At 56.2% G+C, this 22,905-nt stretch overlaps 1 protein-coding gene across 1 annotated transcript; it reads right to left on the bottom strand.

The window, feature by feature from the left end:
- Nucleotides 1-8,991: 8,991 nt before the first annotated feature.
- On the bottom strand, nucleotides 8,992-11,695 carry ACTL8 (actin like 8; the record flags this gene model as incomplete). Its single annotated transcript, XM_081308180.1, has 2 exons — nucleotides 11,328-11,695; nucleotides 8,992-9,744 (listed from the first exon to the last, which is right to left on the bottom strand). Exons 1-2 carry the CDS (start codon nucleotides 11,673-11,675, stop codon nucleotides 8,992-8,994), a joined length of 1,101 nt encoding a protein of 366 aa, XP_081164306.1. The 5' UTR covers nucleotides 11,676-11,695.
- Between the last annotated feature and the right edge of the window lie 11,210 nt (nucleotides 11,696-22,905).

Here is a 22,905-nt window from a genome sequence, read left to right on the forward strand (position 1 = left end):
TGGGTCCCCCAGACGGGTAGCTGGGCCGCCCTGTCCCTCTGCGGGGCTCTGGGCTCCTCTGAGGCGGGATCTGCTCCCTGGTGGCTCCTGCCCTGGACTCTGACACTCTCTGGGCTGAGGCTGGTTCCCGAGGGGCCACGGAGCACTTGGAAGGAGGAGGAGACGTGCTCAAGGGCTCGGAGCACCAGGGGCCGTCAGAGCTGGCCAGGACTCTGGGGACCACCTGCTCCAACTTCCTTTTCCTGCTCACAGGGAAGCCAGGCCCAGGGAGGGGAAGATGATGGCGGCCCAAGGTCACAGGATTCTCCCCAAGGTCGGGGGGATCAGAGACAGCCTGAGGGTCGCAGGACCCCCGAGTCCCAGCCCCGAGTTCCCTGCCGCCTGGCCGTCCCCCCACCCCCTTGACAAGTGCAGTTTAATTATTGACGAGGGCACTTTGCAGCCGCGGGGGACCCACCGGGACGTATTTTGTAAAGTCATGAAGGCTCAGTAGTGCGGGACCCCACTGCAGCCCAGCGGGCCCCCAGCGGGCACCGCCGCCTCCCCCCACCCCCCCCCCCCCCCCCGAGAGTCACAGGGTTTGCTGGTCAGGGTGGCGCAGGCACAGCGCGGCCAGGACGGTCACAGTGGGGAAGAGGCCGGCCTTGAGGAACCGTCTGTCACCTAAATGGGGACCAAACGGTGGCCCGCTGCAATCCCCCCAGATGCCCCTCAGAGGTGCCACCAAGGTGGACACGGTCACACCAGGCTCAATGTCCCCACCCCGGGAGGGCAGGGCAGACTCGGTGACCATGGACCTCAGACAGTGCAGGCCTGGGAGCCCGTGACGGGCAGTGGGCAGGCCTCCCTGGGCCTCGGTTTCCCCGTGTAGACCAGGAAACGGAAGCTGTGGTCCGTTTCCTTCTGTGACTTTCTGACCCCCTCCTGGCATCGACGACGACGAAACAGCTTCATTCTCTTCCGGGCCACGTGGACGCAACCTCATGGCTCACTGAAGGCCCAGAGCTGGGGCCCAGAGCTGGATAGAGCCGGACTCGCCGCAGCCCGGGGGCCCCAGAGCACACCCGTATCTGCGGCTCCGTGACAGATGCAAGCAGGTGTGACATGTGACATGCGGTGGCAGCTCTGGTGCTATGACGTCCTCCCTCCCCCCAAGAGGGACAAGGAGGAGTTTTCATCCTCGGGGATAAAAGAGAAACCTGAGTGCACGTTTTCATCCTGGTCCCCCACCTCGGGGTGACACAGCTGGGTCACCTCCACCCGGGTCTTCTGCTGTCCCTCAGCCCTGCACCAGGTTCCCTGGACTGTGGTAGCTACGGTCGAGGTCAGCGACATCACGCCAGCTCTCCCAGGTATCTGAGAGGTAAAGACGGTGCCCTGGATCATTGTGCCCAAGGGCCAAGGCCACACATGGGTGAAGCGAAGGGGACAAGAGCTGCGGTGTGGGGCGCAGGGCAGCGTGGGGTGTGCTGGAGGAGTCCCGCGTGGGAGGGCACCTGGCAGAGCTAAGCAAGCGATGGGCCTGGGTGGGAAGATCAGGGGGAGAGCAGGGCCCTCGGAGAGCCCCGAAGGCCGGGAGCTAGTCCCCCGTGCAGCTCCAGAGCCCAGGCCTCAGCCAACTGATCTGGACCCTGGGAGGACGCCGGGCCTCTCCCTTGTCTCCTCCCTCGGGTGGCCTTGCAGCTGACCCCAGAGGGATGTCAGACTACGGGAGGTGACTTGCTGACACTCTGGTTTCCAAGGAGCCGGGGATGGTCAGGGTCCTGCGCAGCAGGCCAGCAGCTTTGCCCACGGGTCTGTGTCAGACAATGTTGTCCTCCCCTTGTTGGGGATCCCCAGAAGTGGCTTCTCGCCCTGACTGGGGCCACCTCAAAGGGCAGCAGCTCTCCAGGCAGGACAGGTAGCCCACCATGACCACTGCAGCATTAATGCCCGTGGCCCCCAGAATGTCATTGTCACCGTCACAGTGACACGGCCAGCAGCCAGCACGCCCTGAACGTCCCTGGGAGCCGGCACTGTGCGAGCATCCAGCTTACAGTAGCTCTTCTCGCCCCTCGACGGAGAGGTGCCATCCATGTCCTTGTTCTGGAGATGAAAGTTGGAGCTCAGAGACATGAAGTCATCAGCCTAAGGTCACACAGCCAGAGAGTGACAGAGCTAGGCTGAAACCTGGGCCTCCATTGCTGCTCCTTGGGCCCTCCCTGAGCCTGCCGGGCAGCTCTCCGCCCATGGCCCCTTCCATCACCATTTCCTGCCTGGAGCGAGACCGCGTGACCTGCAGGCAGAGAGCCAGGTGGTAGGAAACAGGCAGGATTTGGAGAGAGATGAAAGCCGAGTCGATTGCTTATTGCAAAGGCAACACACTAATACCTTCTCCAGGCCCTCGGGGACACCTTTGATGAATACATAATGATGAAGATGTTAGATAAAATACCACCACCACTGGGAATGAGCCCACCAAACTGGAATGGCCTCCTGATGGGCAAGCCTGGTGCTCAGAGCAGATCCCCACAATCGTGCAGATGTGGGTGGTGCTGGGGCTCAGACCAGACCTCGCCCGAGCTAGGCGGGCACTCTTCCCCTGAGCTGTGCGTCCAGCCCCACCGACAGGATCATTTGGCAGATATGGAAACTGAGGCCCAGAAAGGTTAAGTGATCTGCCCAGGGTTGCACAACTGGTGGAGGTGGGGGTGACGTGCAGTCTCCTGCCCACGCAGCCCCGTCTCCCAGGGACGTTTCGCTGGCTGGCTGAGGGAAGGAGAACCCAATCACCAGTCCCCACGTTCTCTCCAGCAGGTTAAACACCACACCGGCAATTTTGGTCTATTTACTTTAACCAACCGGTTCTTTTCCCCGTGAATCACAGAGAGTCTGCCCCCATCAAATCATCAAAGGCCCAATTAACCCCGCACACCGGCCCCCTTCTCTGCAGACTGCTCCCAGATGCCCAGGCGTGTTGGGCGGGGAGTGTCACAGAGCTGGGAAAGCAGCAGTGCAGCCAGCCAGGGCCACCCTGCAGGGCCCCTGGGGGAGGGGACGCCCATGTGGGGGAGGAGCAGCTCAGCCCCCTGCCAAGCCTTTATTAGTGGTGACAAAGGACAGCAGAACAGTGGCTGTCACTCCGTCCCAGGAATTCTGACGGAGGCCCTGGAGAATCAAACACGGATCCACAGCCAACCCTGTCCCCCAGCCGAGCGTCCCCCACGGGGCCCAGCTGCAGGCTCCCCGGGCCCTCCAGGGGCGTGGCTTGCCAGGTGAGGGTGGCGCCCCAGGTGCACAGGGTGGCAGGGGGTGGTTCTGCCTGCGCCCATGCCCCTGGGGCGAGTCCCCCTCATCAAGTCCTAGGAGGGGAACCAGCCCCATCCTGTGTCCCCAGCCGCATCCTACAGTGGCCAGCAAAGCTGTCTCCCCTCCATCCGTGTCCTCTGGGCCCAGCGTGTTCCCCCTGGAGGGAGGCCAGGGTGCAGGAGGGAACCCGCCCTTGGGGAGGGGCCGAGGTGGGCGAGTGCCTCCAGCTCCACCTGATCAGAGAGAGGAGCAGGACCCCCGTCTACCTCTGGCTTTAGGACCCTGCTAAACCCCAAAGCCCCTGAGAATGGCTGCATCTCGGGGCTCTCAAGGCCTCATGGAAAAGGAGACCCACGGGCAGGACAACCAGGCACAGTCCCCACACACCTGCAATCCCAGTCACTCTGGAGGCTGAGGCAGGAGGATCACAGTTCAAGGCCAACCCAGGCAACCTAGTGAGACCCTGTCGCCAAATGAAAACGGAAAAGGGCTGCGGTGAGGCCAACAGGTAGAGTGCCCTGGGCTCCGTCCCCACAGGGACAAATAAACAAAGGACAGAGGAGGAGCTGGAGCCTTTGCAGTGGTGAGCTTTGGAGGCCACACGCCGTGGGTTCTTCTGCGGCTTCTTCTGTCTTCTAGGCCCAGGGTCTCGCAGGTACCAGGACAGAGCCCCAGCCCCGGCCCTGTTGGTGGCTTCTTGTTGCAATGAAAAAATGAATCCTTACTGAGCACCTACTACACGCAGGCTCTGCGCTCAGCCACTTTCTTCAATTTAACAGAGTCTAGAAAAGGGTGGGGGCGCACAGCAGGTGTCTCATGAATATTCATTGCCTAGATAAATGGCTTTAATTCCCGTATTAGCCTTCCGAGGTTAAGTGCTATTATTGACGCATTATAGATGAGGCCGGAACAAGGCAGAGCGGTTCTTCTCCGGGTGACACTCACCAGCGGGAGACAGAGATCCTTCCCTGTCTGGCTGGTTCCAAGGCTGGAGCGCGGTCCTCTCTGCCACCCAGGGTTTCAGGGAACTCCTGAATGCGGTGTGGAAGGAGGTGGCCGCCCCGGAGCTGTCCAGCCCTCATGGTGCTGAAAGAAGGGCAGGGAACTGGGCCCACCTGGCTGGGGCAGGCACGACTGCTCCCCAACTGATCCCTCACTGTCCCACCCTGGGGACGGCTCTTCCCAAGTCCTGTGGGCTAGGACCTCTCCTGCCAGCACCCAGCTCTGACGCACTCCATAGCCCCTGGCTGCCAGATGACAGGAAGAAAGATCGGTTGTCCCCTCAAACCCCAAGTACTGCCCAGCCCAAGACGTCAGAGGGGAGCCAGCCAGGTGGCAGTGGGGCAGGTGTGTCCCCAGCCCTTCTCAGGCTGCGCCCAGGGCTTCAGTTCTGCAGGGGACATCACGACTCTGCCTTCCACTCTGACGGGCTCCCCATCACCACCCAGGGTCAGTCCTCACCCCTGGGAGTGACGCTCCACATCCTTCAAGAGCTGGCCCTGCCAACCACCCCTCTCCCTCTCCACTCCGGGTCCAGCCATCCTGAGCACCCCATCCCTTAGCCCCCGACCCGGCCGTCCAGGGCGACCAGGGAGGTGGTCGGGACAAGCATTCCCAACAGAGGGAAAGGCATGTGCAAGGTCCGGTCCTCGGGCAGCAGGAGACCCTCTGGCTGTCCGCGTCCCCCGTACCCCATGGCCACTCCCACCCCGGGGTCGCCTCCACCTCATCTCTCAGAGGAGGCAGGGAGTGAGCCACGGCTCCCTGGAAAGCGGCGGCACTCGGGGGCTTTAGCCATCTGGACCACTGGGGTCTACCTGGCTGGGGACAAATAGATACGATGCCAGGGTCAGCTCTGTGCCGCGGGGTGGCCAACAAAGAGCGAGCCCGGGCTCCTGCGCTCGCCAAGCTCTCTCTGTGTGGCGACCTGGAAAGCCTCCCCCAGGCAGGAAAGCAGACCCTTGCTCCTTCCAGTTGCTCTCCTGAGTGTTTTGTCACAGCAAGAAAACGCCGATTAACACAAAGCCCCAGGTGACCGGGAAAACCGCCCTGAGCAGGCCTCTTTAGGACACCCCTTCACAGACGGGGAAACCGAGGCGCGGGGAGGTCAGCAGGGCCAGAAGGCAGCAGGGCCGGGATTCCACCAGGCTTCCGGCTGCAGACTCTGCGCCCTCGTCCAATTGCCATCTGCTCATCCAGGGAGGGACCTTCCTGGTAGGAGAGGTGGCTGGCCTCCCTTCCAGTAGCAGGACGGGGCTTGGAGCCCGTGTGGACTCAGTCCTCAGCCTCAGCAGAATCCGACGTGTCTGCCAGGGTTGGCTCCGGGCACTTGGGCATCCAAACCCCACGCAGGCGCAGATGCATGGGCGCCAAGCCCCAGCCGTGGCAGCGGAAGCTGGCAGCACTGTGGCCTCACAACCGGGGTGGCCCTCCTGGGGCCTCTCCCTTTGTCCCCTCTGCCAGCTCCTCCCAGCCCCCCGCCCAGCTGCCAAGACCCGGCCTCCCCCTGCACCTGGCCGCCCTGGCAGGCAGCCCCGAGGAGGCTCACGCTCCACGGCTCTACCAGCTGCCAGGCCTGCCGCAGCCCGCCAGCCTCTGCTGGGCCCGCCGCCCGCCAGGCCTGGGGAGCCAGCAGCTCCGCGTCAGGTTGACGGCCCTGCGCGACCCATGGAGCCGCTATTTTTAATTTAATTGGAGAGTCGGAGGAGAGAGCCGTACCCAGCACCCAGCGAGGGGGGTTAAAGCTTCCAGGGCGGGGGGAGGAGAGAGAAAGAGAAGAAAAGTCCGTAATTACACAGCAGCAGCCGGATTTGATGCTTGAGCAGAAAGGTTAAATGTTCCTTCCGGAACAAAATGAGGAGTCCTGAGGACGGGCCCCCGGCTAGCAGGAAAGGAGGTGCCCCTTGCCCAGCCCTCTCCGCGGCCCCCCACCCCGCGGTGGACACATGGCCAAGTCTCCTCACCTCTGCCTTTTAAGGCTCAGGTGGACAGATACCCGGGATCCAGCAGGAAGACGGCTGCTCAGGATGCCAGCACCTGACAGCCCTCGAAAGTGGCTTCCACCCAAGCCTGGGAAGAAACCTCTCAGGCCCAGAAAGCTGGGAGGGCCGCCCGGTACTGTGGGCAACAGTGTGGGCCACAATATGGACAACCCGGGTTCAGATTCCTTCATATAAAGAGAGAGACCTCAATGGCATGCTCCACTCACCCTTCACTTTCCTTCAGGGAATATGAATGTGATGTCTGGAGCTGCCACAGCCATTTTGTGACCTTGCCCTAACACTCCTATATGCCAAAGGGGGAGAAAAAGAAAGAGTCCTCGATGATATCAACATGCCACTGTCCCCCTGAGCTGCTTAGTTGTACCTAAGACAAATAAATCTCTCTGCTTCAGCCACTTCTGATCTGGTTTGCTAGGAATGCGGAATCCATTCTGAACTCTGACCATTCACACTTGGCTAGAGACTGAGTGTGTGCTTGAGAAGTGCTTAACACCTCTGGGCATTGGTTTCTGATTTGTAAATGGGGACGAATCCAGTTCCTGGTGCGTGTTGAGGATTAGTGTGACTCCATTTGTAAAGCCCTCACCACGGTGCCCGGCCAGATGGTGGCAGCCGCTGCCAGGAAGCTTCTGCATTGTTGGGAGTGACATCAGATGTAAAGCCTGAAGTCACAGCTCCTATTACAGTGGCCCTCTGTAGGTGACAAAGTGAGTTCTCCTCCCCTGAGCACAGCCTCAACTCCAGACCTCTGGGAGGGGGACACACTGCTCCCTCGCATCCCACGGGCTTGGCCGGCCGCCATGACTGCGCTGTCTGGGGCCTGCAGAGAGCTCCGGTGTGGGTGGAGATCTGTGGCTAACAAGATACCGTTCGTACGTTCAAGACAGGGTGAGCTGGACTCTGGCCGCCAGATTCCTCCACCTGCCGGGACACCTTGGGGCTCCTGGGCTGAGTCTCCCACCCGCTATACCTGTCACTCTGTCCCAGCTCTGGAAAGTAGAGATCTCCTTTCAGAAGCAGCCAGACTCCACGGTGGCCAACAGCACAGGCTGGGTGAAGCCCCAGTAGTGCTATTAAATAGAAAAGAAATGTTTAAATAAATAGTCCTGGCTCCTCTCTCCGCATCAGTCAGATCAAGCAAAGCAGCGGCTGAAACAAACACCCCCATGTCTCAGCGGCTGAACCTGACAGAGTCCTCCTCCTGCCCCAGCCCAACACCTACTCCATCCCATCGTGAGGCTCCTCCCATCTCTACTCTGCCTCTCTACGCCCTCTAAGGCCCATGGGCTCTAGTGCACCCGCAGCTGACTGGGCATTCTAAGGGTCAGGGGCACACTGAACTGGCCAGGAGTCGCGTGAGCCCGAGCTGCCGGGGAATAGGGAGAGTACCTCCCAGTGTGCCCAGGAGGGGAGGACTCAGCTCTGGCAGCTCCCTTCATCCCCGTCTAGTCACCGAGAGCAGCCACCCCGCACCCCCAGGGCCTGACTCATTTCCTCCTGCACCGTCCGTCGCAGACCGTCGCCCTCGGTATCCACAGGTTGTCCGTTCGCGGGGTCAGATCACCACGGATGGAAACAGGTTCTGTGATTGCTTCTGCCCTGAACCTGTGTAGACTCTTCCCTGCCACGTTCCCTCCTAACCAGTGCAACCTATCGACTATTCATACAGCGTTCACATGGTGCTGGGTGCTGTAAGTCGTGCAGAGATGATCTGGAATATCTGGGAGGAGGGGAGTGGGTCAGACGCACGTGCTATATGTGACTTTATGTGTGGGACTTGAGCGTCCCTGGATTTGGTATCCTTGGGGTCCCAGAACCCCCCCCCCAGGACATGAGGGATGGCTGTGTTTATGTATTTATTGCTACGTCTCCACAGAGCTGGGCTCTTGAACACTGAAGCCTCCTATATCCCTTGCACCTGAGGTTCCTAGGGCAACGCCTGACGCACAGTAGGTGTTTGAATATCCATCAAATACGCACCAGACTCATACGAGACCACACCTGCTCAGACCTCTGGGGACAATGGAGGAAATGTGGTGGAGGGAGAATGGGGCCTGGGCCTGTCCATCCTGGGTGGCAATGACCGCTGTGCCCAGGCCCTACCCGGCTCTCTCACGCTCACTGTCCCTGGGCCTCCCCGGGGACCACGCCCTGCTGGGCCACACAGCAGCCGGCACCAATTCCAAACAAGCGGTTTATTTGAACATAGAAACAGGCCCTTGGCACGGGCAGGAAGGACACTCCAGACACACCCACAGCACAGAGCCGCCCGGCCAGGGGGGACCATAAGTAGAAATGTCACCCCCCTCCCCCTCCCCCATCAAAAATACTCGGGGTCCCAGCAGAGGGCCCCGTTCTCTCTTGCCCCAGTTAAAACCCCCAACCAAGAATGGGACCCAAGGACAATGACAGTGAAAACAGAGTGGCCGTTTGGCGTGGAGGTGGCAGAGGGCCACTCCCACCCCAGGGACATGCCACCTGGGAACACTGTACCTTGGAGGTTTCCAGGGGACACTGTCCTCCCTTGAGTTGGATCCCACTCTTGACACAAGATAAAACCTGAGAACCCCAAATGACCGCTCCTGGCCCCAGAATCCAAACCAGCTAACGGCCCCCCCAACTGCTGCCCAAACCACAGCTGGAGTCCATCCGCCTGCACCTCGAGGCGGGGCCCCGAGCAGGTGCCGGTCACAGCCGCCGGTCACAGCCGCATGCCCTCCATGTACTCCTCCCGGGTCATCCACTCGGACCTGTAGGTGGACAGGTGGGCCACCACCGAGGCGCCCAGCCAGACGCTGAAGTTCCGGTTGGCGCCCACCCATATGGTGGCCTTGGTGGAGGGGAAGTGACCCGAGGTCAGCTCCTTGTACAGGCGCTTGGTGAAGCCTGGGTACAGGCTGTTCCCGCCGCAGGCCATCACGTGGGACAGGAGCAGGGGGTGCCTGGAGGCCTCGCAGGAGGAGATGGACTCGGCCACGGCCTGCGGGATGCCGGGCCCCTGCAGGTCGAACACCTGCGGGCTGAAGAACATCTCGGGGCCCAGGCGCTGCATGGGCGTCAGCTCCACCGCGGTGCCGTCCGGGAGCTGGTAGGTGTTGCTCTCGTCCGCGCCGCTGGGCAGGCTCTGGCGGAAGTCTAGGGCCTCCCCCAGGTTCTGCGGCACGTAGCACTTGCTCATCTGAGTGGACGTGACGGTCTCCAGCTGGAACAGGTCGTGCCGGTTGCACCCTTCCTTGAAGAGGCTCTGGAAGAGGTAGGCCGAGAGGTCCTGCCCGGCCAGCTCCAGGGTCTTCCCGCTGTCGGGCAGCGGCCGGCCCAGGTGGAAGGGCTGCACGCGGGTCAGGCCGTAGCCCGAGTCGACCACGATGCCCGTCAGGAGCCCCGAGGCGTACAGGGACATCTCCAGCTGGTCAGCCAGGAGCAGGGACGGCACGTCCAGGAGCTCGAACATGATCTGCCACAGGAGAAGCTCCGTGAGTCCTCCGAGCCCCGGGCCCCGCGCCAGCCCTGCTCCCCTAGGACCCTCCGCACCTCAGGTCTCAACACTCAGCGCTGCGGACCCACGCTCTCAGGGGCCACCGGGCTGCCCCAGGACCAGGGTGCAGGGCCCCGGGTGCTCACCCGGTGGGAATAAGGGGGGGGGACTCTGGGGGGCTAGAGTCAGGGGCCAAGTCTGCCCTCGGGGACTTGTCTGACTGTGGTCCTGGGAAGATGGTGTCAGCAAGTGGGCGGGGGGGAGGGGACTCATCAGGCAGCAAACCCCGCCACTGTGTCATGCAGACTCCCAGGCCCAGGGGAGGGAGAGAGGAGGGAGACTGCTCCGTGCCCCACGGGCGAGGCTGAACTCCTGCCTGGATCAGAGGCTCCCAGTGTGAAGACAGTGAAATTCTGAGGTCCAGCATTTGGCAAAGACCTGGGCTGAGCTCCTCCCCGCTGCCCGTCATCCCCCGGATCTCTTCAGAGTCCCCTCCCCAACCCCACAAAGTCCTGGCCCCAGTCCAGCCTCTGGCCTCCGACTCCCCGCCCACTGGGAGGGCTCCCCTCTCCTGTCCTCACTGTGTCCCCTGCTCCACCATCGTGGCCCAAACAGCAACCCAGGTTCTCCTCAAGCAGAACCTCACACGGGACCCCCCCTTTATAGCTCTCCAGGGCCTCTGGTCCTGGACCGCAGGGCTGGTGGGCACTTCCCCAGCTACACGACCAGGGGCCACGTTTAGCAAACACCCACACGGGGCGCCCAGCTGGGCGTGAATTTCGGCATAAGTCTGTCCCCTGCCTCATCTGGGACACACTCGCACTAAGGTATCATCTGTTATTTATCTAAAAGTTGAACCTAACGAGGCTTCGTGGATTTCACCCAGCAAACCCACGATTCTAAATGTTTCAGATTTTACGGGCCAGTCTCTGCCACAGCTGTTCACCTCTGCTGCCACACTGTGAAAGCAGCCAGAGACCAGGTGCAAATGCCCAGGTGTGGCTGAGTTCCAATAAACCTTTATTCACAAACACGAGTGGTGGGCCGGGTTCGGCTCATTGGCCATCGTTTGCCAACCTTGGATTTAGAGTAAAATCAAGGGGCTCCCCAAGACCTCGCAGGCCTGGGAGCTCAGTCCCTGCCCACCCCAACATCCTAGTTGCCCCTGGCCACCCCCTTTCCTGTTCACCGGGCTGAAATCACCTCCTCTAGGAAGTCCTCCTGGATCACGCCCTCCCTCCCCAGAAGCTCCTGTCCCCGCCTGATTTCATTTCTAGAACCATCTGGAATTCTTATCTGTTAACTTCCTCGTGGCTGAGTCTTCCCCTGGAATGTGAGAAGATGGTCTCAGAATCCATGGACAGTGGACAGCTATCCAGAGCCCCCGGAGAAGCCCTTCCACTGAGCACGCAGCTGGCCTGGCCAGGACTCCAGGGGCGGAGCCGGGGCCCACACACACTAGGTACGTGGGCAACCTCTGAAAACTGCTGAAACGCAGTGATCCGGAAAGCAGACGGATCCCGTGGGTCACGGGGTGCCCCGCAGCCCGCCCAGGGCCTCACCTCCAGGGTCTTCTTTCGGTCCATGGGCTCCCTGCGGGGCGACTCGGTGATCATGACGGGGAAGTCCTCGTGGTCCTGCCGGTGCCTCTCCAGGATGAACGTCCAGATGTGCTGCACGCCGTCCCAGTTGAGGACGCGGCCACGCTCTATGGGGTAGCTGTAGGTCTCGGGGTGGCAGATGTCGATGCCCAGGCTCACGTGCCTCTGGGCGTAGCTGGGGCCGGGGTTCTCCCTGCAGGGCATGTAGTTCACGATGCTGGGCACCACCATCTGCGGCTCGTTCCAGCCCGACAGCCCGGCCTTCAGGAAGCCGGACCCGTGGTCAATGATGATGGTTCTCGCGGCCATGCCGGGGCACAGGGAGGCAAGGTCGCTTCCAGGCGAGTGCCCACGGGCGAGTGGAGAGCGAGAGTCACCTGCCAAGGGAGAGGGTGGACTGTCAGAGGACCATCCTAGGCCACCTGGCTGCTCCCATCCTCCACCCAGGGACCACTCCGACCGACGCTGGCCCTGCTGCCCCTGAGCACGAGGCCTGACCGTGTCTGGAAACGCTTCCCATCCCGGGCCCCTGGCCACCCCACGGGCCTCGTTCACCCTGCCATCCCCAGTCCTGCCCACTGAGCCGACTCCTGTGGTGCCCCCGCCACGAGCCCATCACACAGAGCAGGGGCCACTCTGCTGACCTCTGCTGACTGGACACAGAGTGGGTCACAGGAGGCGCTGGCTGCCCGTGAGCAGAGGGCACGTGAGCTGTCAGAAGCAGTGGAGGTGCCACCAACCTCAACAGCAGCAATGACATGGAACAGCAGAGGAGCTGGACAGCAGTGGTGACCGGGTGGCAACAGCCAGCTGCCAGGTCTGGAGTTGGTCCCCTCCACCCAGGACGCGGGGGCCGTAGTTAGAGCTATTTAAAGTCACCATCCGTGGTGACCGGCTCTGCCGTTTCCCCGGTGCCCACTGAACACAGGCCCCCATCCCCGCCACACCCTCCAGCCAGGCCCCATTGTCACACCGCTGTCCAGACAGGGCAACGGAGGCACGGGGACAACACAGGACCCACGACTAAGGAGGGGGTCTGAGGGTGAGGCCGGAGCAGACCCCAGAGGCCCCGAGAAGGCTGCGGGTGTCACAGGGTGGGGTGGCTCACGGCAGAGGAGGGACGAGCAGACCCCACCCGGCATGGTAAACGGGGGACAGCCACCCCCACGCTCAAAAGGCAGGGCCACCACCACCTGGCCTCCAGGAACACCGCAGGGCCACACGGTGTGGTATCAGCGAGAGTCACACGGACACAGGAGCCGTGGTGACCTCGACAGCAACCGCTGAACGGAGGACGCCCGTCGCCACCACCATCCGCAGAGAGCAACGGGGACACACGTAGAGACCTCAGTCCACACGCCACACGACGCGTCGCTTGAAAATATCTGCTTAAGAAAAAACTTGCGTCCGAGGTCTGGGGATGTGGCTCAGTGGTGGGGCACTTGCCAGGTTCTGTCCCCAGCGCAACACACACACACACACACACACACACACACACACCCCACCTGTACTAGACAAGCACAGTCACCCTCCCCAAGCAACGCGGCATGACAGCCACCCACGTAGCGTTTACCTTGCAGTTGCAGTTGGCACCACAGGTCTAGCGGTGAGTGACAGCGCGCAGGGGACCCGTGTGGACTATTTGTAAGCGGTTTATATAAGAGCCTCCAGCTCAGTGGGTGTTGGTGTCCCAGGGCCCTGGAACCAGGTCCCCCGTGGATACCGCGGATGACTGTTTGAGAAAGATGGACGCGCTGGGGTGGGTGTCACCATCTGGATACGGAGTGTCCCCCAGCTCCTGTTGGTGCAGGATTATTCCCAGGCAAACACCAGGCCAGTGGGACCTGAGCAGCGGGTCCCATGTAAGTGACTGGGGCTGAGCAGGCGGTGGTGGGGACCTGCCGCCCCGGGCCTTCTCTCCTCCAAGAGCTGCACCCCCCAGCCCTTCCCCACGCCCCGCCTCGCCTGGGCCTCGGGCACCTAGCCAGCACCTGTGGACTGACACCTGGAACCCAAATGCACTTGTCCCCCTCGAGCTCCTTCTTGTCGGGAATTTTGGTGACCACAACGAACAGCTAATGATCACCACGTGACGGGGACAAGGAGGAGGGAGAGGCTAAGGTTTTCAGCCCCCAGAGCTAGAAGATTCCGCAGTCACTTTCTGAGCCAGAGAAGAGGCTGGGAGGAGATGGGGGGCCAGGAGGAGGAGATGGGGGGCCAGGAGGAGGAGATGGGGGGCCAGGAGGAGGAGATGGGGGCCAGGAGGAGGAGATGGGGGCCAGGAGGAGATGGGGGGCCAGGAGGAGGAGATGGGGGGCCAGGAGGAGGAGATGGGGGGCCAGGAGGAGGAGATGGGGGGCCAGGAGGAGGAGATGGGGGGCCAGGAGGAGGAGATGGGGGGCCAGGAGGAGGAGATGGGGGGCCAATAGGAGGAGATGGGGGCCAGGAGGAGGAGATGGGGGCCAGGAGGAGATGGGGGGCCAGGAGGAGGAGATGGGGGCCAGGAGGAGATGGGGGGCCAAGAGGAGGAGATGGGGGCTGGGGGGAGGAGATGGGGGGCCAAGAGGAGGAGATGGGGGGCCGGAAAGAGAAGATAGGGGCCATCAGGAGGAGATGGGGGGCTGGGGGGAGGAGATGGGGGGCCAAGAGGAGGAGATGGGGACCATCAGGAGGAGATGGGGGGCTGGTGGGAGGAGATGGGGGGCCAAGAGGAGGAGATGGGGGCCATCAGGAGGAGATGGGGGGCTGGTGGGAGGAGACTGGGGAGGTGCCCAGGAAACTCTGCCAGTGTCTGAGTGGGAGGCAGAACTAGGAGCCACCAAGTGACGGAGACGAGGGGTCCTGGGGGAGCAGATCCGGAAGGGCCTCGGGAAGAAGCCCCGAGGTCCAGGAGGAGCCAGTAAAGAGGGCCGAGAGGAGCGGCCTGGAGGGAGGCGGGGAGCCCTGAGGGAGAGGCTCTCAGAGGCAGGCCAGGAAGGCTCAGCAGGTGAGAAGGAAGAGGAGACCCCGCTGGACCAGGGCGCCCTGGACAGGAGAGGGCCACGCCCCACAGGGCGGAAACGCCAGGGACCCTCTGAAACTGGCCTGGTCCACCACACACAGAGCAAAGAAGTGTGACGGAAGGTCAAGATCAAGGGCACGGCCACCAACACAGTGACGTTTCCTGACCCTAGACCAGGGGAAGATCGGCTGTGGTGCCGGACAGAGGAAGCCCCTGACAGCCACCTCCCACAGAGGAAGACAGGAATCTGCACAAAATACACAGAGCCCCCACCCGGGGGGACAGCGGAGGGCCCAGGTGATGAAGAAATTTTAATCACAAGGAAAGAGACGGGAGCCAACCAAGGACAGGGCTCCCTCGACTCTGGGTGTGACGCGGCTCGCGCCCCAGGCCACCTGCACCCCCAGGCCACCTGCACAGGTGTGGACGGACGGACGCAGGCAGCAGGGAAAGGCCCGGGCTGCACCCAGCTGCAGAGCCCCTCCCCTCGAGGCAGGACAGACTCACGGCGGAGCCTGACGAGGGGACCGAAGGCTGACGCCACACAGCAAGCATTCTCCACAAGATTCCAACAGGACAGGGTCCCCAGCATAATGCAAGCTGAGGGTCCCTTTTCCAAAATGCTTGAGACCAGGGGTGTTCTGAGTTTCAGATACTTTGTGAATTGTGAAATATCTGCATATACCTAATAAGATATCTTGGGGACAGGACCGGAGTCTAAATATGCAATTCATGAATAATTCATGTCTATAGCTCAGACACATAGCCTGAGGGTACCATCCCACAATGGTTTTGATAACTTTGTGCATGAGACAAAGTTTCACAGTGTAGAATTTCCCAACTTTAGCCGGGCACAGTGGTGCGCACCTGTAGTCCCAGAGGCCGGGGAGGCTGAGGCGGGAGGACTGAGAGTTCAAAGCCAGCCTCGGCAACAGAAAGGCACTAAGCAACTCAGAGAGATCCTGTCTCTAAATAAAATAGAAATTAGGGCTGGGGATGTGGCCCTGAGTTCAATCCCTGGTACCCACCGCCTCGCCAAAAAAAAAAAAAAGAATTTTCCAATTGTAGCATCATGCTCAAAACGTTTTGGATTTTGGAGCATTTTGAATTTTGGATTTTAAGATTAATGATGCTCAACTTTTATTTAAAATGTCCAGGTTTCAAGGTTTTATTCAACATATAAAGAACCAGGACAGTGTGACTAAGGCACGAGGCAAAGATGTCAACCCCCTGAGACGGCCCCGGCACCAGAGTTACCAAGAGAGCAAAGCATCTATCTTAATGTTGCTTGAACTCAATGGAAAGATGGGTGTTCTCAGAAAGGAACAGAAACTACAAAAAGGGCCTCCTGGGAATTCGAGGACAGAAGTAGGTGACATCTGAAAACAGTTTTAAAATCCAGCTCAGTCACAGAATAGAGATGATAGGGAGTGATTTCTCCATCAAGAGAAATCAACCAATCTGAAGAGCACAGAGAGACGAAAGGATTCATGAACAATATTCAGAGACCCATGAACAATATATTTTAAAAATGTCTAATTCTCCTGCTAAAGTTCTCGAATGGAGGAGAAAATGGCTCAGTATGAAGTTTTGGAGAAACGATGACCAAAAAGTCTCCCCAGTTACTTCAGATTCAGAAAGCTTAGCACACCCCAAAGAGAACAAAACCCAAAGAAAACCACAGACACACACTCGCTGCTGAGTACCAAAGTCGTTAAAATTTATAAATATCCTGAATGGAGCTGGAGAAAAATAAAACCTGACGTACAGAGTAAGACCATTCGGCATGGCCACAGGCTTATCGTCAGGGAAACGAGGGAGGCCAGAAGGTGGCCCAACGACTTTAAAGAGTGGAAAGAAAAGGGGTGTCAACCAGAATTCTATACCCAGCAAAACTATCCCGCAGAGGAAGAAACCCTTAGAGGATTCGTCACCAGCAGAATCACTTTGAAAGAAATATCCATGGATGCTCTTCAGGTGGAGGAAATCATACCAGAATGGGTACCTCCCAAGTGCAAACAGAACCACAGAAATGATAAAACTCCTGAGAAGCTGTTAAAGGACACTTTCTCCTCTGAGCTGTGTGTGGCCTCTGAAAGGGGAAACTTGCAGCCACTTCTGCTGGAGTTTCCTGTATACGCAGCTGTAATGCTCACAAGCACCACAGGAAAGGAGGCGAAGGGCCCCACCTGGTTGCAAGACTTCTACATACAAAAGTGTAAATATTTTTTTTTTTTGGGGGGGGCGGGGGTACTAGGGATTGAACTCAGGGGCACTCGACCACTGAGCCCCATCCCCAGCCCATTTTATGTTTTATTTAGAGACAGGGTCTCACTGAGTTGCTGAGTGCCTCACTAAATTGTTGAGGCTGGCCTTGAACTCATGATCCTCCTGCCTCAGCCTCCCCAGCTACAAGGATTACAGGTGTGTGCCACTGCTCCTGACATAGATCTTAACTCTTATGAGTCTGCTAGAGGTCAGGTATGTACACTGTAACCCCAAGAGCAACCAATAAAAACTGAGCATATGAAGAAGAGCACCACAAAAGCAACTGATAAACTGTGAGGGACACTAACAATGATTCAGCTAATTCCAAACATCACAGAAAGATGGAACAGAGGGAAAGAAAGAGGGGATGTGGAGAAGAAATTAAAATGACAGACTTTTATCCAACTCTACCAACAATTAAAATTAAACAAATGTCCTCAAACACTCCAGTGGAACGACAGAGATGTCTGGATTGTAACAGAAAGATCTAACTCTGGGCTGTCTCCAAGAATCCCCCACCAAATAAAATGATGAAAAATAGATAAAAGTTAAAAATGGAAAAAGGACATGTCTTAGTCTGTTTGTGCTGCTATACCACTACACCAGAGGCTCAGTAGTTTATAAAGAAAAAAAAAATGCATTCTATTTGTTTCATGGTTCTGGAGGCTGGGAAGTCCAAGGGGGAACATTTGGAGGGGGCCTTCTTGTTGCATCATCCGCTGGCGGAAGGCAGAAGGGAGCACCCTTAAGACCAGGGCAAAGGGGCTGAAGTCATCCTTTTGTCAGAGCTCACTGCCTCGGGGACGCACTCACTCTCGCAGTGACAGCACAAATCCATGCACGAGGATGGAGCCCGCACGCACTACCCACCCCATAAAGGTCCACCTCTCAACACCGTGGCACTGGGAATTAAGTCTCCAACACAGGAACTTCGGGGGACATGTTCAAACCATTGCACCATAAACACAAATCAAAGAAAGCTGCAGCAGCCACTCAACACCCAACAGGCAGACTCAGAGGTATTCTGCATAATACTGCATAAGTATAAAAGGTCCATTCACCAAGAGGACACATACACAATCCTAAGCACATCTGGATCCAACCTAGACCCATGAAGCAAGACTTCAAAGTAGTGCAGAAAAATTTAAGAACCCACTGCTAAACCTGCAGACTCCACCTCCTCCTTCAGCAGATGCTAGAAGGAGCAGACACGGCGTTTGTTCAGAAATCTCATATCTTTGCTTGTTTTCTAGCTGACATTTATAGACCACTCCAGCAAATAGCAGCCAAACGCCCACTATTTTCAAGAATGATGGGACAGCAAAGACAGGTGACATTCAAGAGCACAACACACACCTCGACCCATGTGGAAGGATCAGAACCAGGTGAGGTATGCTCTTTGGTCTTTAAAGGAATTAAACTAGAAATTAAGAGCAGAAGGATATGGGAAGAATCGAAAGAAAACAGAGGATGAGAACAATAAAGAGAAAAAATGATTTAAATTGAAAACAGGGTATCAGCAGGGACAAGTCGATAAAACCAATAGCAATCTTTTTTATTTGAAAAGATCGATAAAATCGATGAATCTCTGAGAAACAGAAAGAAGACACAAAGGGCTGGTCACAGAAATGATGGCCCTGGGAACATGAAGGTAACAAAGGGACATTTTGAACCATTTTGTGCCTATTTGTTGGACAATGGAGGTGAAATTGGGTTTTCATTATAAAACTCCAACCAAAAACAAAACAAAAAAAAAAAAAAAAACCCAGGCCCAGAGGGTTTCACTGGAAAATTCTCTTAAATATTTAATAAAAAATAAATGCTAATAAAACATAATCTTTTCCAGAAATCAAAACTCATTTTGTGAGGCCGACATTACCCCAAACCAAAAGCATAAATATTACAAAAAGGAAGAAAAGAAGGAAAAAATAAAACTATAAACTAAAATCTCTCACGAAGATATAAAAATTAACCAAGTTTTGGCAAATCCAGCCACATATAAAAAGAATGATCTACCCTGATTAAATGGGATTTACCCCAGGAATGCAAGGCTGGTTTGACTTTTTAAATTGATGTGATTCAACCTACTAACAGACCAAAGAAAACCAACAACATGAGCACCTCACTAGACGCAAAAACCAATGGGCAAAATTCTGCGTACATTTATAATAAGAACATTCAACAACTAGGAATAAAAGGGAGTTTCCTTAGCCTAACAAATGACATCTGCAAAAAACCTACAGCTAACATATAGAATAAAGGAAAATGGAATACTGTCTCTCCAAAAAATGGGAACAAGATAAGAATGTCAACACTCACCCCTCATTTTCATTCTACATTGAACTAGAAGTCCTAGCCACTGCAATAAGACAAGAAAAAAAAAACATAAAATTGGAAAGGAAAAAATAAAACTATCCCTATTTCAGTAGATATAATTGTATTTGTAAAAAATCCCAAAGTATCTACAAGAAAAAGATTCTAGAACTAATAAGTGAGTTTGACCAAGTCACAAAATACGAGTTTAATATTTTTAAATCCAATTATATTTTATATTCTAGCAATAATATGCTAGAAATCAATTTTTATCATTTATAATAGCATCAAAACCATGAAACACTTTGGTGTAAATCTAACAAAACATATTATAAAATATGATAAAACAATGATGAAAGAAATAAAAGAAACCAAACAGAGAGAGATGTTGTGCTCATGGATGAGAGGATCCAATAACAAATGCCATTTCTCCCCCAAATAACATTAAATGTCAATTCCCATCAAAATCCCCATGGGATTAGTTTTAGATTTCATCAAGCTGGTTCTAAAATGTATACATGAAGCAAAGGAATTAGAATAGCCAAAACAGGTTTGAAAACGAACAAAGTTGCAAGACTCAGACTGTCTGCTTCCAGGGCCGCTGTCAATCCACAATGATCCAGACAGCGTGACCTTGGTACAAGGATCATCCCAGGGGTCAGTGGAAAGCGCAGAGCCCAGGGATGACTCAGCAAGGACCGCCTGCTGATTTTAACAAAGGTCCAAGGGCAACTCCGTGAAGGAAAAGATGGTCTTTTCAAGAGCCTGCTGGAAAAACGGGACTCTTTGTGCAAAACAATAATGAAACTCACCTAACCCTTCCTTGCCTCCTCTACCAAAAAAATTCACTCAAAATGAATCATGAAAAATATAAATATAAAACAGAAAACTGTAAAATTTCTAGAAGAAAGCGTAAGAGAAATATCTTTGTGACATTAGATCTAAGAATTTCTAAATATTCTTAGACTGAACACCCAAAGTACAAGAAAATGATGCTATGTCAAAATTTAAAACTTCAAGCTGGATGTGGTGGCACACACCTGTAATCCCAGAGGCCAGAAGGCTGAGGCAGGAGGATCGCAAGTTCAAAGCCAGCCTCAGCAACGGCGAGGCACTAAGCAACTCAGTGAGACCCTGTCTCTAAATAAAATACAACATAGGGCTGGGGGGTGTGGCTCAGTGGTGGAGTGACCCTGAGTTCAATCCCTGGTACCCCCCCCCAAAAAAAATTTAAAACTTCAAAATTCTATTATGAGAATAAAAATCAAAGCCACTGACAGAGAAAATAACTACAAATCACACATCTGAAAAAGGACTTGGACCCAGAGTATATAAAGAACTATCAAAATCAACAATAAGGAAAAAGCCTTACTTTTAAAAATGGTCAAAAGATTTGCAGTTCATCAAAGAAGTTATGCAGATGTTAATAACCACATGAAAATGTTAAATATCATTAGTCACTGGGGAAATGCAAATTAAAACCATAACAAGATACTGCTACATACCTGTTAGAATGGTATAGACAGCCAGGCTGGTGCACACCTGTGACCCCAGGGACTCAGAGGCTGAGACAGGAGGATTGCAAGGTGAAGGCCAGCCTCAGCAGACTAGTTAAATCTACCTCAATATAAAAAGGGCTGGGAATGTAGTGCAATGGGACAGCACCTCCAGATTCAATTCCCAGTACACCACACACACACACACACACACACACACACACACACAGAGAGAGAGAGAGAGAGAGAGAGAATGGCTTAGAAAACAATTTTAAAGGGTGATACCAGCCGTTGATGGGGATGTGAAGGAACTGGAAGCCTCGTGCATTGCCCATGGGAATATAAAGTGGTTCAATCTTGAAAACCATTTAAAGGTTTCTTCCGAAGTCAAACATGTACTTACCCCACAATCTATCAATCCTATTCCTAAATATTTACATAGAGAAATAAAAGTTATGGTCACACAAAGCCTCTCATACCAACATTGGTTGAGACTTTATTTATAACCACTAACTGCAGGAAATGGCCCTAGTGTGCACTAGTGAGGGGGTAAACTAACTGTGGCACATCCATTCAATGGCATACTACTCAGCTATGAAAAGGAATGAGCCACAAGGATAACTCTCAAAACCAGCGCGTCCAGTGAACACCCGGCTTGCAGACCCTGGGTCCCCACTACTATGACATTCTTTCTTTTCTGTACTAGAGGCTGGACCCATGGCCTGGCACATGCTGGGTAAGTGCTCTACCGCTTTGCTACATCCTCAGCCCTAGGGGACACTCTAAAAAAGGCAAAGCAACAGTTACAGGAGAGATCAGCCATTGCCAGGGGCTGGGGCTGGGGGAAGGGTGGACACACCAGGGCAGGAGGACGGTGGGGTGACGGAACTGTATTGCATTGGATTGTGATGGTCATTACACACCAGAATATGTTTGTCCAAAGTTAGGACTTTACACCCCAAAGAGCGAGTCCTACTGCATGCGAATTTCTCAGTTAATTTTCCTTTACTTTTTGGTGCTGGAGAGGGAACTCTGGGCCTTGTGCATGTTTGGCAACCACACCCCAGACCTTTTCATTTTTTTTTAATTTTGAGACAGGGTCTCACTGAGTTTCTTAGCGCCTCACTAAACTGCTGAGGCTGGCTTTGAACTCATGATCCTCCTGCCTCAGCCTCCTGAGCTGCTGGGATGACAGGCGTGCTCCACCGCATCCAGCTCTATAGTAAATTTTTTTAAGGGACCTTTTTGGGAACAGTTGGTGAGATCTGAATGTGGGTCATATTGTGAATGTCAAGTTAAAACCACGATCCTGTGGTCTTTAGAAAGCACATCCTGAAGTTGAAGGTGCCGTATGAAGTATTTATAGGTGACGTGTCGTGTGGTTCACTTTCAAGTTGATCAAGCCAAAAAAAAAAAAAAAAATCAGAGTTTATAGAAGAAATGTCACGGGAAACGCAGCCAGAAGATGATCCCCAGGGACCGCCGGGCGAGGGGCCCCGAGAGCGAGTGCCCCCGCGGCTCCGGCACCTCCTGGAAGCATGAAGTGTCTGTCACACGAAAGGCCTTTAGGAAAGGAAGGGAGGGGACAGATGGCCCCGTAGGACAGACGGCGCCACCGAGTTCTGCTGTCAGAGACCAGGGCCCAGGACGATGGGGCCTTGGAGGTGGGTGGTTTTTTAAGTGAGGAATAAAGGGACGGGTTCTCTGCTGACGGCCGTGACCCGGGGCAGGCGGGAGCTGGACAAAGCGTTGCAAAGCACAGCTGACCCGACGGGCGGCCGCGGCCAGGCCTCTGCGGACTCCCCAGCACCACGGGCCTCTACTGTCTTCCCGGACCCCAGCCTCTCTGTGCTGCCCTCCGCCCTGGGACCCCCCTGTACCCTCCCACCTGACCCTGCACTGGACAGGACATCTGTCCCCACTGCTCCTGTCCCTCCAGCGGGCACTGTGGCCTCTCCGGCAAGGCGTCCCTGCCCTCTCCCCTCGGGGCCGGGCCGCGTCCTCAGAGCCCTGATCAGGACACTCCGCCGCGCCCTGGGCCTCCTGGCCGGGGTCCATCTCCCCGGGGACCCCCAGCACGTGGAGCTCAGCCGGGCACAGGGCCCCAGGGCAGGACTGAAAGGCCGGCCCTGTCCTAAATGCCCTCCCTTGCTTCCTGTGGCAGAACCACCTGAGGCCGCCTGGGCCCCGTGTGGCCAGCAGGAGAGACCAGACGTTCCATCCCAGGCCGGGCGCACCTGCCTCCTGCACCGAGTGGACCTCGGGGCTCCAACTGCCCCCCTGTGGCCGAGAGCTGGTACCCTGCACCCCCAGAGCAGGGAGAGGCTGGGGGGGCCGGGGTGAACTTGATCTTCTGAGAGGAGCTGGGCTCGGGGTGTTCCCACCGAGAAGGGGGAGCGGGACGGGGAAGGAGACGGACATCGGATTTTCATGAGGGGACGGACGGCAGGGTCCTAGTTAC

This window comes from Spermophilus citellus (genome assembly GCF_964194105.1).
Source record: "Spermophilus citellus genome assembly, chromosome: 9".
Lineage (NCBI taxonomy): Eukaryota > Metazoa > Chordata > Mammalia > Rodentia > Sciuridae > Spermophilus > Spermophilus citellus.